The 17,776-nt window shown below is 30.6% G+C and overlaps 1 protein-coding gene across 10 annotated transcripts in view; it reads right to left on the bottom strand.

The window, feature by feature from the left end:
• Nucleotides 1-17,433, bottom strand: part of LOC126891821 (zinc finger protein 239-like) — a 38,745-nt gene extending 21,312 nt beyond the window's left edge. Inside the window, exons 1-3 of one of the 10 annotated variants that reach the window (XM_050661093.1) lie at nucleotides 17,047-17,177; nucleotides 5,739-5,824; nucleotides 922-2,153 (exon numbers count right to left, since the gene is read on the bottom strand). In XM_050661093.1, coding sequence (XP_050517050.1) covers nucleotides 943-2,153; nucleotides 5,739-5,754 — 1,227 coding nt within the window. In that variant the 5' untranslated portion in view covers nucleotides 5,755-5,824; nucleotides 17,047-17,177 and the 3' untranslated portion in view covers nucleotides 922-942. Of the gene's footprint in view, nucleotides 1-915; nucleotides 2,154-5,738; nucleotides 6,436-17,046 lie in introns of those variants that run through there. The other 9 variants (XM_050661090.1, XM_050661091.1, XM_050661094.1 and 6 more) reach the window with 9 other exon arrangements.
• Nucleotides 17,434-17,776: the final 343 nt, after the last annotated feature.

Below are 17,776 nucleotides of genomic sequence, written 5' to 3'. Positions count from 1 at the left end.
ATATTCCTCCTTTTGTAATAAAAATAAAAGTTCTTAATTTGAATTGGTTGATCTTTATTGATTTGAAATCCTGTTAGAAGGCAAGTCAACGCAGTTGCGACGTTGCCGCTTTTTAACCTTATTATGTAAAAATTAGTACGAAATAAAATACTGATATATATATCACGTTACCTATATATATATATATAATATAAATATCATGATATATATATCACGATGTATACCGTGATATATATATCAGTGAATATATATCCTCGCGCCCTGCTTTTAAGGCTACACAATTTGTTTTTACTACATTGACATTCTGTCAACCTAAATTTCAAACTAAACAATTTTTTAACAAAACTAGAGGAACTTTTTACCAATTTCACGCTTTACGGATAACATTATTCTGGTAGATAACTTTAATTATGCAACATAGGGATTAAAAAAACTATTTTCTATTTGCATTTCTTACAAAACTTGTTTCCTTTTGTAAATGAATAATGTATTATAGGTATACTTGCATTAGGTATTAATTGATTTTGCTATAATACATATTATAATTTTTTCAAATTATAATCTAACATTTTTAGTCTAATATCTGATAACTCTACCACTGATAACTCTATTTGCCATGAAATGTTTGCACCGTGTAATCACTTCATTGCAAAAAGTTAGTTGAAACTTATTGCGCAAGAAATTGTGCAATTAATTGCGCAATTACTTGCATCGTGTAAAGTGGCTATTTCATTTGATTAAATTTTTCATACACTTATTTTATACACTTTTTTTCACTTAAAAGAAGTTCCTCCAGGTCGTTAAATTATCTATTATGGATAACCAAAACTTGATTTTTGTTTTATCATAGTTTATCAAAATTTCACGTTTGGATTTCAAGATAAGATTGATCTCCAGTAATCAATCTTTAAGCACTTTTTAAAACTACTTAATTCCATAGTATTAGACAAAATTAACTTTTTCTGCAATATGTATTCTCAAATGAGTTTTCAAAGAACTTGCTTGTGTATATTCCTTAAAACAAATTTCACACTTATAAGGCTTTTCTCCAGAGTGCACTCTCAAATGAGTTTTCAAAGAACTTGTTTGTGTATATTGCTTAAAACAAATTTCACACTTATAAGGCTTTTCTCCAGTGTGCACCCTCAAATGAGTTTTCAAATCGTGTGATTGAGAAAACTGCTTAAAGCAAACTTCACACTTGTAAGGTTTTTCACCTGCGTGCATTCTTAAGTGTCTCTTTAAATTGCCTGCTTCACTAAATTGCTTATAACAAATTTCACACTTGAAAGGCTTTTCTCCAGAATGCACCCTCAAATGAGATTTCAAATCGTATGATCGAGTAAACTGCTTAAAACAAATTTCACACTTGTAAGGTTTCTCTACAGTGTGTATCCTTAAATGCCTTTTCAAAGTTCCTGCTTCACTGAATTGTTTAAAACAAATTTCACACTTGAAAGGCTTTTCACCAGTGTGTATTTTTAAATGCTTTTTCAAAGTTCCTGCTTCACTAAATTGCTTAAAACAAATGTCACACTTGTAAGGAATTTCCTCAGTGTGAACTTTTGTATGGTCATCCAAAGAACTTTTATGAGCGAACTGCTTTACACAAATTTCACACTTGTAAGGATTTTCTCCAGTGTGCACCATCGAATGATTTTTCAAATGAATTGCTTGAGTAAACCGCTTAAAACAAATTTCACACTTGTAAGGCTTTTCTCCAGTGTGCACCATCAAATGAATTTTCAATTGACTTGCTCGAATAAACTGCTTAAAACAAATTTCACACTTGAAAGGAATTTCCCCAGTGTGAGCTTTCGTATGTTCATCCAAAGAATTTTTATGAGTGAATTGCTTAAAACATATTTCACACTTATAAGGCTTTTCTCCAGTGTGTAACCTCAAATGAATTTTCAAATAGCTTCCTCGAGTAAACTGCTTCAAACAAATTTTACACTTGTAAAGCTTTTCTCTAGTATGCGTTTTTATAATATGTCGTTGCAAAGAATCTGCTTGGTTAAATTCCTTAGAATAAATTTTACATTTACCAGTATAATTTTCTAATGTTGTTTCTTCGGTGTTTGCGTTTATTTGTTGTTCTGTAGGACATCCAAGTTCAGTTTTGATGATTGCCGTTCCATTCTGAGAAAACCCTAAAATAAAAACAAACACTATACATTTTTTTAAGCGTAAAACAAAGTGTAAATTTTTTTTAGGAAGAATGAATATAATCATGGCCGCATTTAGGTCAATTGACGCCCCATGCAATTCTCTAGTAGCCGCCCTACAAACATGTACCATTTTTGCGAGAAAAAAAATTACAAACAGAATTTTTTATTTGGATTATAATATTTGGACACTAAAAATTTATTTAAACTACGATGTTTATATATATATATATATATATATATATATATATATATATATATATATATATATAAAAGAAAAAATATTGTCAATCCAGTTCGATCACATCAGAGATTTCTTTCTTTATTTTTCTTTGGCAAAATCATCTATACTATAATGTCGTCATAATTTATGGCCTTTGTTACGTCACTTTCTATGGACAAAATCGAAAAATTGTTAAGACGTTCTTGCGTCATACTTGATAGGAAATTATTTTTAATTCATGACATTTTCGAAAATGACCTCTCAGCTGACACGTTGGCAACTGGGATACTCAAATAAATAGGGCTTTTCATTCAGTTATTTGTTTCGAGCTTCTGTCATATGTCGTATAATCCGTATACAGTGATGAGCGCACTAATAACCGGCAACATAACGCAAAAGATGGAAAACATATAAAGATGTGAGATAAAAAGAGATGAGTCTAGTGGAGGTGTTAAATTTAGCGATAGTAACTTATAGACGGACATTATATTGATCGTTTCCCACCTTTAGACGTATCGGACGAGTTTGAAAAATGCCACTGTCACAGTGACAGTTTTAGTTATAATAATATAATGTGAATTTATATGGTACTGTAGGCTTTTATCTTTTGGTTGTCTAGGGTTGATTATTTGGCCACAGGTCGATTTTAGGATACAACAAATACTTTATTGTAGAACTCGTAATTACAAGGATAATGTAACAACTAATGTAAACGGTAATTAACACTGAACATCTAAAACGGCTTTATAGCAAGAATACGCAATCTTACTTCGTCGTACGTCGTTATATATAGATGAAAAAGGCCGTCTGCCCCCTATTATCAGCGTCTTAATGTCAACTGGACTTTTTCTCTGACTCTCTGACTACTGTCACTTGGCCATGATATGCTGAACCTATAGATCTATCGCGTTTTTTTTTTATTATTAGGCAAATGCCACTTAACTGGCTTTCGGCTCGCGTTTATGATAAAATAAAATAACTTAAACGAATGTAATCCTACAGTACTATCGCTAAATTTAACAACTCTACTAGTTTTATTTCTTTTTATCTCACAATTTAATACGTTTTCCATCTTTTGCGCTATTATGCCCGTTATTAGCGCGATCATCACTTTATATTAATATTATACACAGATTATACAATATATATGATAGAAACTCGAAACAAATGACAATCAATGAAAAGCCCTATGTGCAAAGCAGTGTCATAATTAGGGAAAGTATCTTTCAATCCACTTTTCTTTAAATATTTAGATATGTCAATTGGTGATTGTATTGTGCAGTGGCGCAACCAGGGGGGGTTTTGGGGATTATAAGCCCCCACTGGGATGTCGAAAGATTAAATTGACGGTAGGTCGTCTTTAAAAATTTGTATCATGGCTTACATTTTTACATGGTGTAAACTTGGATCAACAAGTGGATCTCCCGCTTTGATGACATTCAGTTCCCTAAAGTTGGAAAAAACTAAATCTAAAAATACATTACGATTGTTAGGGACATTGTTATTTTGGAAGAATTTCAAATAACCATTTGATAGAGTGTGGCATGAGGGTATTCTTTTCAAAATAAAAACTCAGCTAACTGACCAATCTATCTCCTCCTTAAATCATACTTGTCCGACAGATACTTCCAAGTTAAATACAAAGGTACTCTATCCAACTACCACCAAATAAAATCCGGAGTACCTCAAGGCAGTGTACTTGGCCCATTCCTTTAATAAAACTTCACTGCTGATATTCCTATTAGCGAAAATACACTAATGGCAACATTTGCAGATGACACTGGTATACTAGCATCAGACATCAACGAAATATTAGCATTTAACAAATTGCAAAATCATCTCAATGAACTAGAAGACTGGCTTAGATGTTGGAAAATAAATGTCAACACAAACAAATCTTGTCAAGTAAATTTCACAAATCGAAGAATTAGATGTCCACAACTACACCTAAATAATTCACCTATACCAATAAAAACAGAAGTACATAAAGTACCTGGGCCTTCATCTAGAATCTAGACCAAAAACTTACTTGGAAATCACATATTGCAGCCAAACGACGACACCTTGACCTAAAAGTTAAAAATATGAGCTGGCTAATCAACAGAAGATCGCAACTTTCATTAGAAAACAAACTGACATCTATAAAACAATACTCAAACCAGTGTGGACATACCGACCCATGCAATGAAGACTATCGTAACTCAAAAAATGTTACATTTGACTTACTATTATATTATTATTCTTTTTAAGCTTTATTTGGTCGAAAAGTATGGTAAATTAGGTATGAATTTTAAGGCAACCAGTAAAGCATTTGCATGTGTATAGTAAGTTTACTGACCCACACTCCTGCAAGCGAAAACTATAGTAAGTTGAGTTACTGTAGTCTTCGTTGCAAGAAACAGCGGAAGATATTCCAAGTTTGAGTTAAACTGTTTGACTTACTATAGTTTTCTCTAGTTAGACTCTAATTTTAGATATTCCGATTAACTATCTATTTATTTATTTATTTATTTACGTTATTTATGTTAAAGGTTTAAAACAAAATAAAGCATTTATAAGCTAAAAATTACAAGACAATTAAACATTAAAGTACACAGACAAATAATATAAATAATAAACATAAAAAGTAGGTACCTACATCTGATAATAACTGATAATAACCGTCGTCAAGTGATATTTGACAATACGGCCTTGAATCTATTCAAGCTTGAGGAAAAGTCGAGTTCCTGAAATGTATTTGCAATTCTTTGGCTTCGAGATAAGAACGAATAATGAGCATAATTCATTCTATGCATTGGTACAGAAAATGAAACCAATTGTATTGTCTGGCGGTTGGGAACTGCGAAATTAATTTTGGCTAACATATCTGGGCAGTCGATTTGTGAGTTAACCAGCTTAAATAATAGAATGTCATGATGTAATCGACGGCTTTTAATGTAGTAATATTTAGCATCTGTAAAATATCGTCATAATGCATATACTGGCCACGTTTAAACAAATATGTCTAAGGAATTTATGTTGAACATTCTAAATTTTATCACTATACAACTGATAATAGGGAGACCACACCGAAGAGCAATATTCCAGATGAGGTATAACCAACGAACAATATAGAATCTTTAATGGTTGGATGGACGTAAAATCAGAAGTAACTCGTTTGATATATCCAAGAAGTCTCAAAGATTTGTTAATGATGGTTTTAAAGTGCTCATGAAAAGTTAGTGAGGTATCTAGCCATATTCCAAGATCTTTGATTACAGTTTGTGATGAAAGAACAGATGTATTAATACTGTAATCATATAGTAAAGGGTTATTAGTTCGATAAAAACGCATGACATGACACTTACTTGTATTCAGTTCCATACCATTATTGATGCACCAACTTTGAAGTTTAGTCAAGCCGTCTTGTAATTTTTCAGCATCTTCACTTGACCTTATTACAGAAAATACCTTTAAATCATCAGCAAATAGGAGTACCACACCATGGTGAAAACTTTTAACTATATCATTAATAAACAGATTTTTTCGGTAACTGTTTCGACGAAAACTATAGTAAGTCTACAAAATTTAGCAAACACTCTGTTTTTTGTATGTTTGATCTGTGAAATCCCTTAAAACCTTTTATACATAATATAACAGAAATTTAAATTTGTAAGACGTATTTCTTCCAAAGATAACGTCATTTACTGTTATTAAGTCTAGAGTAAGTATTATTTTTTCCTTAATTGCTTCGACGAAAACTATAGTAAGCTAGAAGATTTAGCAACAAAAAATGTTCAATTCAATTCAATTCAGTTTATTGATGTCAATATACAAAGTATTTACATAAGTATATGTATTTTTTGTTATGTTTGAATTGTGAAATCCCTCAAAAGCCTTTAAATATATCTAATATATCAGAAATTTCAGTGTGTAAGGAGTATTTGTTCCAAAGATATTGTCATTTCGTACAGGGAACTCTTTGTGAAAAATTTTCAAATGCATTATTCAACCAAAATTGAGTTACAATAGTCTTCGTTGCATGGGTCGAATACGGAATCGAGCTGTGGGGTTGTAGCAAACCATCCAACACCAAAATACTACAGACATTAGCTAAAGCCCCATGGTACGTGTCAAACCAAACCCTTCATGCAGACCACAACATTCCCTTCATCAATGATGTGATTGCTGATCACTCCAGAAGATACATGAATCGCAGCGCAGACCATCCAAACCATCTCATAGACAAATTATTCAACTCTTCACTGATTGACAGATGCCTAAAAAGACTTTGGCCAGAAGACCTAGCTGCTAGGTAAATTCCAGAGAGTCATCAATGGACAACACCTGACACTGACACAAGCCAAGAACCTATATCATGTTTACTTATTACTTTATTGAAGTAGATTGTAAATTAGCAATGAATAAATAAATAAAATAAAAAAAAATGCAGTATACCGATTTTCTTGATTACACTTAAGGGGATGGGTAAGTATTTTCGGCTGCAATTCTATTCAAATGGGGATTCATTTTTTTCGAATCCTGAGAAAACTAATAAAGATTTTTGAAAAATTTAAACACAGAATGAAAGATTACGTTATTGGCGAGGGCCGAAAGTCCCTGAGAACTTCTATAATGTTTATTTTAATAAGTTACAGGGGTGAAAAACTGAGAGAAAATTTAGTGTGATATTTAATTTAAAATATCTCATTCAAAATAAACTTTTTATTTATTCTAAGGGACTTTCGGCCCTCAGTAATAATATAGTCTTTCATTCTGCGTTTAAATTTTTCAAGAATATTTATTGGTTTTTTCAGGATTTGAAAAAAAATGAACACAATGTCCGTGGTAATATTTCCAAATCTATCTTTGTCATACAACGCACTCAGTCGAATAGAATAATTGTCAGCATACTGTCAGTCAGACAGTGACAATTTTAAATATTTGACATGGCATCGGGAATATTTTGAATTGTTGATTAAATAATATTGATATAATATAGTGTATCTGATAAATAATTGATTTAAGATGTGAACTTAATAAAAAGTTATTTATTGTGTATTATTTGTGGAAGATCCAAGCAGAGAATACATCAGGATAATATATTCTGTGGTCCAAGTATTTTGTTGTTAAAGATGTTCAAAATTGTAAGCAATCCATAGTAACAATATATTATTAAAAAATCACTTAAACACTTTTCCTCTTTTCTCGATTGAGTATTACCTAGTTTTTGTTGTACATATAAAGTACTTATTACAATCACTGAATACATAGTTCGTGAAAAAATTATCACATTTATTAACTGAATTATTAATTTGCAATTATAAAAATAACAGTTATCCAAGAACATTCAAAAGCCATCTCTTTAAATTAATGATGATATTTTCAAGTAGAATGACATTCTAGTAATGTTTACATATCCATAAAAGTGTGAATTTTTCTACACGTAATTTGCAGTGTAAAGACAGAAAAAGTAGGGATACCCGTAAAATATTTGCGAATTATGTACCGATGTCCTTAAGTTACCAGTTGTTTATCAGAGAACAAAGAGAGAAGGAAAATAAAATATGAAAAATATTGTTATATTCAGTAACTGAAAAAAGTAATTCTAGCAAACTGTCATACATTTTATGATATTTTACCTCATTTTGATAAATAATGTTAAGTTTGTTCATATTGTATTTCTTCTCTTTGTCAGTTTGCATAAAATATACTTTTGTTAAGGTACTAGTACACTTTAGACTTTAGAAGACCAAAAATAAGCATTTTTTCCAGATTTTGGGAACCTTTATTAGAAATGAACATAAAACTTTTTACATATTAATATCTATCTCTTAGAGAGTACAAAAACTTTATCTTTTTTCATTTATGCACGTACACTAATATTGTAGAGGGCGCCAAAGTCGAGGCCGATGGAGGACAGTTAATCTCAGGATTGGGATCTCTTAAACAAAAAAAACGTATGGTATTTGAAAAAGGAAGGTTTCTTACATGACAATTTACCACTGTTAGTGAAAAATTCCGCAAAAAAAAAAGATTTTATGGAAATTTGAAAACATTATGTGAAAAAATCGCCCGTTTTTCTTCAGTTTTTCATCGTTAAAAAATATTTATTATTTATTTTTTGGTCAAATTGTGGTAAATTGTCACGTAAGAAACCTTCCTTTTTCAAATGAATGAATGATATTTTTGTTTCAGATATCCCAATCCTGAGACTAACTATCCGCCATCATTTTTCGAGGCCTCGACTTTTGCGCCCTCTACAATATTAGTGTACGTGCATAAATGAAAAAAGATATATTTTTGTACTCTCTAAGAGTTATATTAATAGCAGTGTTCGCGCAGTACATTTCGAACATATTCAGAGTAAGTTCGGGATTAGTTTCCAATGCGCAGACGTCAACGTAAACCTATCCTGGACATGCTCAGGATTTTTCGCTCCGTGAACAATTTTCGGATTCGTAATGTAATGACCGGTTGGATACATTAAGGTTAGAGAAGGAAGCCTTTTGTTGTCCCTTTCTTATTTCGAAATGAATGTCAAAAAAAATGCAAATGCAACAAATTTGTATGTCAACAAAGAAAAACAGAATAAAAGCAACAGGCAAAGGATTAACTTTCTATTCATCAATGCCTTTCTTAGAAGTTAGAAATTTGATTAGCGTCTTTCTTTATTATTTCCACATTATTTCGATAATTTGGTATTTCCACGCCGAAATCCGGCTTACATTTTTGTAGAGAGTAAAAGATTGTTATGTATTACTTGGAAATGGCAGCTTGATATTTAGATATAAAAATTACCTTTAACTTCCTGGGGGTTGAGCATTATCTGAAGGAAGGAATAATTTAGTAAAGCAATCATTTCCAATTTTGATATATATATATATATATATATATATATATATATATATATATATATATATATATATATATATATATATATGTATTGAATTTGATAGGTTGTGGCATTGTGTTGTGGTTTATTGCACCACAAAAATAATGAAATATAACGAGACACAAGCAATATAGTGCAGTCACTGAAGGTTTTCACCTCCGATTTCGTTGAACCTCCATAGATTTTCATGAAAATTGGTGAGTAGTTAGAGGATACCTTAAGGAACAAAGGTGACATGATGCCAACTTGCGCTTTTACCCTGGGGGTGGATGCCACCCCTTCTCGGGGGTGAAAATTATTTTATAAAAAATAATACCATAAGTCGATAGAGGGACAAATTATAAGCAAACTTTGTTATATAAAGTTATTAAAATAAATCAACACTTTTTGAGTTATTAAAGACCAAAGATTTTATTTTTTCGTAAAAAAATGCATGTTTTAAATCGGTTTTTCACGTATAAATCAAGAACTATAAGCTTTTACAAAAAAGGTATTATTACTGAAATTAAAGATAATAAAAAATTTAATACACCTCTCACATAAAGAACTAAACTAATGTTAGTTCAAAGTGAGTTATTGGCAATTGAATGTGTATTTTTTTCGACGAGTACTCAAATCTAAGTATTCAAGCTTAAATAACGGGAAAACGATGCAATGTATAAAATATTCCTGCTAAATATTTGCCAAAGTACTTCAGAATACATATCAAATGAGCTTCAGGACAAGGTAATAGCGTCAAAATTAAGCAATTTATAATGAAAATAAAAGAACCGTTTCGAATTTTTTAGGAAAAAGTGAAAAAAACATACGCCATTTCCACAAAAATTAAAATTTATGGTAATCCTTACAAGAACTTCTTTATATTAGCATAAGTAATGTTTTCGATAATTTTGACCGATTTAGAATGCATATTTTTGAAAAAAAGATTTAATTTAAAAAAATCATAATTTTTAAAATTATTGTAATTCTCATATTCTTTTGATAATAACTCCAAAAACACTCAATATACGTAAAAAATTATATATAACAAATTTTAGTTTTTTCTGTGCCAAATATTTTAAATGTTCTACTATTTCTATAAGGTAAAAATAACCGAGATAGAAACGTTTAAATCTTAAATTTTGCTGTGGGAACCATGCAACCGGGGTCATTTAACCTTTTATTTTTAAAAAAGTAAGGGGTTTAAAAGATTAGGTTTAACGTAACTAAATAGCACTTGAATTAACTTTCAAACAGTTTTTAGATAAACCTGATATCGTAAACACCAGCGGAGTTATTAAAAAAAAACAACATTTTTTGGAAAAGTTTTTAAAAGATAAATTTTCAAAAAAATTTGGAGCATAAATTTTAACGCTATCAACATGTTCGGGGGCTCATTTAATAGATATTTTTAAGTACTTTGACAAATGTTTAATAAGTTTATGTTATAAAATGCATCAATTTCCCGTTATTTCAGCTTGAATACTTAGAGTTTTTTACTCGCCGAAAAAAATATACATTCAATTACCTATAACTCACTTTTAGTTAACACTAAAAGGTTTTTGTAGTAAGGAGTTCATTTCATTTTTTATTGGCTTCAATTTTGATAATAATAACTTTTTTGTAAAAACTTACACTTTTTGAGTTACTGATGAAAAATTGGTTAAAAACATGCATTTTTCTCAAGAAAAATTAAAATTTTTGATCTTTAATAACTCAAAAAGTTTTGATTTATTTTAATAACTTTATATAACAAATTTTACTTGAAATTTGTCCCTCTATCGAATTATGGGGTTATTTTTAATAAAATAATTTTCACCCCCGAGAAGGGGTGGCATCCACCCCCAGGGTAAAAGCGCAAGTTCGCACCATGTCACCTTTGTTCCTTGAGATATCCTCTAACCACTCACCAATTTTCATGCAAATTGATGGAGGTTCAACGAAGTCGGAGGTAATAGCTCATATCCACCTTCAGTGACTCCACTAATAGTTTCAGAATAAGTTTGATGTGTTGTTTATGTTTCATTATATTCAATAAGAGACTAATTTAACTTGTAAATTAAACTGAACAATAAACCACAAGAATATGTAGGTAATTATAAGCTCATCTAGATAGAAGAAATTAAGTAAAAACAGGGTACAATTTACTGTAATACATACTACCTTAATAGATAATTATAGAATATCGAATGAAAATAATACTAGAAAAGGTACAGTTGAACGTCGATCAACCAAACGAACACTTATCCGAACTCCCAACTTGTGTAAAAACTCGATTGAAAATGCCTAAACGAAAGCGTATTGTCCTTTCTATGAAATTTTTTAATCCTTAAAAATCTACATTTTGTTGCAAATACAGCATTTTTTTGTTTAATTTCTATCCTATTTGTCACTAAAGATATGTAAATAAGGCTTTCATTCGAATATAGATAAATAAAATTGTAATATCAATACAGTTCGATTATCCGAAAAAATCGATTTTCCGAACACCTCTGTCCCCCAATTAGTTCAGATAATCGACGCTCTACTGTACCTACTTATTTATAAACATACTAATGGAAAACATTGACAAACACAACTAAAAATAAATATAAAAAATATTAAAATTTGTTTGAAGAAGATTTAAATGATACAACACTTTAATAATTTTAAAACTTTAAAAACCAGAATCTACATTTACAAGTTGTTTAACAAAACAATATTTTAGGTTAAGAATTGGAAGGAGTAAGAACAGAATGTCAAGAAATTCTTCCCAAATATTTTGTGCGCCTGTGCGAACTTAAAATCTGAAACAAAATTCTCGAATATCGAGAGCGTATCCCGGACACGTTCAGGATCTTTTTTCTGTACTGCTCGAACACTGAATTAAAAATCCGGAGGGTGTTCAGAGGGAAAGATTTGAACTCCACGAACGCTCGATTTTGTAATGCACAGGCGTTCTCCCTCTGGGTATACCCAGGACGTACAGCACGATCCAAGCTAATATGTAAAAAGTTTTAAGTTCATTTCTAATAAAGGTTCTGAGAAAAAAATTCTTGAAAAAAATGTTTATTTTTGGTCTTCTAAAGTGTACTAGTACCTTAATAAAAGTAATAAAATATGTATCCTTTTAAATTCCCTAAAATAGAATGGCTAAATGTAATCTAATTATAGGAAATTGAAATACAACCAATATAGGAAAATACCTTGTATGCCACATATTTTAAAACACCATGGAAATGATTTACTTGTAACCCACATAACCCACTTGTAGAAACTAATCTATTTTAAAAATCTATTTTATTTATTTATTTATTTATTTATTTAACGGGACGAACCCTTTTTCCTTACAAAAAATTACAATATATACATATAATTAACAAGTAAACTGTAGTCATACATTACATATTTCAAAAGTAGGTATCTATTATTAACATCAATGTCTCAATTTCTTTAAAGTATTATTGAATGAGGATACAGATGGATCAAACAAATCAACACTATCTTGCAAATGATTGGCAGTTTTCATCATCCTTGTAATTGTCTCATTTTTACCATAATTAGTGTGATGAAACTTTATTCTAAATAGGTCAGAAGAACGTGTTCTTCTAGAATTTACATTAAAAACAATTAATTCTAGCAGTTCCGGACAATCAACAAAACCATTAAGAATTTTATGCAAAAAACGCAATTCACACTCAGATTCTCTATTTTCCAAAGTTTTCATATTAAGTTGACAAAGAATATAATTATAATCACAGTTAGTTCTATTAAAACCCATTTTAAACCTGCAAATTCTTAGGAATTTATTCTGAACTCGTTCTAACTGATCAATGTACATATTATAATGAGGATACCAAATAATATTACAATATTCCAAAATGGACCGAACTAGAGAACAATACAAAATTTTAAAAGTAAATATTGAAAATTCCTGTGAGTTCCTCTGAACAAAGCCGAGCATCCTATAAGCCCGCGACGTAATATCATTAATATGCCTATCAAACATTAGTCTCTGATCAAATGTAATTCCGAGGTCTCTAATTTGATTAACTTCGGTAACTGATACGCCCTTAAGTATGTATGTTCTTTCTAACTGATGTTTAGTATTTCTAGAAAATGTAATTTTATAGCACTTTTTAAGATTCAAATACAAGGCATTGATGTCACACCAACGAGAAAAATTATTTATGTCAGACTGAAGAGCATTCATATCCGAGGTATTTTTAATCGCTTTAAAGATTTTTATGTCATCAGCAAACAACAGAAATTCACTATTATTAATTACTGATGATACATCATTCACAAAAAGATTAAATAGAAGTGGGCCTAAGTGAGAACCTTGAGGAACACACGAGGTAACACTAATGGCTTCAGAAACAAAATCACCATATTTCACTATTTGTGAACGATCTGTTAAATAACTCCTGATCCAACCCAATAAATCATCTCCAATTCCATATCCACGAAGTTTAGCAATTAATATTTCATGATTCACCCTGTCAAATGCTTTGGCAAAATCAGCATATATGGAGTCAACTTGGTTACCCGATTCCAAAGAATCAACGATGAAGTTTGAATACAAAATAAAATTTGTACAAGTAGACTTTTTCTGACTGAAACCATGTTGTTGACCAACAATCAAATTTTTACAGTCGTAGGTTAACATCTGATTAACAAAAAAATCAAGCAACTTTGGTAGTTCAGACTGCAAACAAACCACCCTGTAATTTTCAACATTATTATTTTTACCAGATTTAAAAATGGGCTTTAAAAAACCTACTTTCCAAAAATCAGGAAATATAGAAGAAGTTAATGACATATTGAATAATAACTGAATAGGTTTTGCAAGAGTGAATAAACATTTTTTAACAAAATACATTGGTATGCCATCCGGACCCGCTGTCTGTTTCCACGGATTATTCTGTATCTTATCAATAATATCCTTAACACTAATTAAATAAGTATTAACATCAACATTATTTTCGTACTTAAAATCAGGAACCTGATTTATTTTTTCTTTTTTATAGACAGTCGAAAAGAACCCAGCAAATAAATTAACAATATCTAAACCATTTTCACTAGTTTCATTACCATAGCACATACTCGATGGTAGAACATGAGAGTTGCGTTTATTATTGATGTATTTCCAGAAAGAACAAGAATTTTGAAAAATGTTAGCTTCAATTTCTATTACATAATGCCTTTGTAAATACTTGCTAAGCTCTTTACACTGTTCCCTGAGACCGGAAAAAAGAAGATAGCTCTCATCATCGCCAGTCAGCTTAATTTTTTTATGTGCTTTTTTCTTCTCATATATTAAATGTTTTAACTCTGATGTAAACCATTTGGGATAAGGGGATGTTTTAAATTTTTTTTTGTGGTATAAACAACTCGATTAAATAAAATAAAATATCATAAAAATCTTTAACCATGTCATTAATGCTTCTGTTAAGAAATAATAAATTCCAGTCAACTTCTGCTAAATAATAATTTAAAGCAACATAATCCCCATTTTTAAAGTCAAAAAAGTATTCTTCATAATTAAGAACAGATTCATTTAAATCAACAATTACGTCAAAATTGACAGGTGTATGATGAAATCCCTCCTCAAACAACGGATCCAGAGGTACAGAAACAAATATATCAGGAATGCTAGAAAAAATTAAATCAAGAAAAACATTTCGCCGGTTAGATATCGTATTAACCTGGTATAAGTCACAAAGATTAATGGTATTACATAAGTCGTTAGCTGGGGAGTTTTGATTAGCCTGTACCGTGGTACCATAAAGACTGTTAGCCCAAATTACATCAGGAAAATTATAATCCCCACAAATTATTAATTTACAACCCGGAATTTTATTATATATATATTCAATGCTGTCACAGTGATCCATATATACATTCCTGCCAGATGCAGGAGGTAAATAAACACCACCAAATACGACAATTTGGCCCTGGCACTTAAGTGAAACAAACTTTTGCTCAACACTATTTTGAGGAACAAACACTTCACACACTTCCAAATGTTTAGCAATTGCTAGTAATACTCCCCCACCACGTTGTTTAACACTAGTATTGTCATTTCTATCACTTCTAAAAATATTGAAGTCATCTAACCCCAATTCAGCATCATGGAATTCAAAATTTAACCAAGTTTCGACTAAAATAATCACAGTGTAATTGGAGCATGACACAGCCTGGCTTAAATCCTTAAGCTTTGTTCTTAAACCACCCACATTTTGAAAATACACATTTAGTATAGTTCTACCACCATTCCGACCACTTACACTACTTTTTGATTGCTATTTTTGATAATTTATCTTTTCTTTGCTCTTATTAATTTGTCGGAGATAGCTAGGACAGTTTGTATCAAATACATGATGACCTGGATCAACACCATCTATTTTCATTACATCCTTCGCATAATTACAGTTAGAACAAGAATAATTAGTACTGTTGCACTGATTTTTTTTATGTTTACCTGTACATAAAGGACATGTATCCTGTTTAGCTTGACATTTATCCAGAAAATGTCCAAATTTCCAGCACCGGAAACATCTCATAACACTTACAAATTCGAAAAATTTGTAGCTGTTCCAACCAATATGAACTAGATCTTTGTTCGAAATTAAGTAGTGAAATTCAGTAGAGGACAATTCAACAATTACATTCATACAATCATTGGTACTTTTTGTAGATTTAAATTTATGAATTATTTTAGCTTCAGAACTAATAAAATCTTTAGGTAAATTCTGAGATGTAAATTTATTAATAAAAATGTTAGAGTCAACTAGATCGTCGGAGGATACATTAATTATTTTAATTTTAGGATTAGCTAATTTTCCAATTTTAATGTCATAATCATCACCAAGTTGTTGTTCCACCATATTCTTTAGATTTACCAAGGATTGTTTATCTTGACAGTGAATCATCAATTTGCCTTGGGTGCCTTGTTTTACTTCAGTTAATGCGACATTAATGTTATTAGGATCCACTTTTTGCGAAAGAACACTTTTTGTAACAGAACTGTTTTGATTAAGGTTTTTAGGTTTAATTATCAATGGTTCAGTTTTATTCTTTTTAACTACATCAGACCATGAAGCATAACTAGGTTTATTGGATGGTAATGAATCCGAAGATTCTAATAAATTAATTAACTTACTAGTTCTTTCGATCAACTCTTCATGTTTGCTATTAGATAAATCACCTCTGCCACTAGTAAAAACCCGAACTTTGGGCAAACAATTATTGCAGAACCACATAAAATTATCAGCATCCTGTTTTAACTTAAGAAACTGATCCTTGACTTTGGCACAGTTCGTGTGATAACATTCACAACAGAAATCACATTTAACAAGCTTGGTATTAACTATAAAATTATCCGAGCATACGGCACACGACCGGCCGCCACCAGACACGACTACTGACTCAGAAAATCAGTTAACTTCTTTTTATAGATATGTTAGATAGTTGTAAAAAGAAATGACAATATAAACAAAAAATTCAAACAACCATTTCACAAAAATTAAAATCTGTTTCTCTTGTCTCCTGAACACTGAACAATCGTGATTTGGGGGTTACAAGGTATTAGAAAGACACATAGGATATTATGTTTTAGCGAAGACTATAAAAAGAGAACTTATTACAAAATAACATACAGAACATAAAAATTGGAAACAGTACCAAAGGAACTAATATTATACTTGTCTTACGCAATGAAACCTATCATAAGTAAAATTGAGAAAAATAATAAAAACTCCTGATTTTACTGGAGCACCTATTATACTGGAGTCACATTCATCCTTTAATTTTAGGCTCACCTGACTCCTCTTTGAGTTCACTCTTAACATGACCAATTTCAATTTTTGTAGATAGCCGACTGTCTATAAATCTACTCAATTCCAAATTATATTCCTTGTGCTCTTCTTTAATTTCAAATTTGAAATCTTTTATATTATCTTCTATGGCTTCCATAATTTCACAAAATGCAAACAAAAATTTAATAAACAGATAAATCCACCACGTCTACAATCTACTGAGCAGTGTTCCCAGATGACTTTTTTGACTTTGATGATCAGTAGGTGTCGCTTTGAAAGATCAGTAGATTTCAGTAATATCAAGTCGCCTGAAAAATCGGTAGAATTCGGTAGATTCAGCTGGTGAAGTAATTTAAGGCGGCTGCACAATTGCCCGGGAACGGGAACGAGAACGGAAACTGAAAGCATCAGCAGATTCACAATTAAATGGTAAACAGCTGTTTTGTGTCACTGTCACTTGTGCTATTAATTATTTTTCTTCTCAAAACAAATTTTGTGGAACGATCTTTTTCTAATTTTATTAAAAGAACATGTCTGTTAACTCTAAAAATATGGATTTATTTGATGACGAGCGTTTAATATTTTCGTTTTTTATGATCTTGGAACTAATTTACACAATATGTGTGCAATCGCAAAGGTTTGTCAGCATAAAATAAAAGGCATATCATTCAAATATTTATATTATTATTGTATCTAATTACCATATATATATATATATATATATATATATATA

The sequence above is a fragment of the Diabrotica virgifera genome, chromosome 9 (assembly GCF_917563875.1).
Source record: "Diabrotica virgifera virgifera chromosome 9, PGI_DIABVI_V3a".
NCBI lineage: Eukaryota > Metazoa > Arthropoda > Insecta > Coleoptera > Chrysomelidae > Diabrotica > Diabrotica virgifera.
The sequence above is the reverse complement of the archived record's forward strand: the minus strand, read 5'-3'. Positions and strand labels throughout refer to the sequence as shown.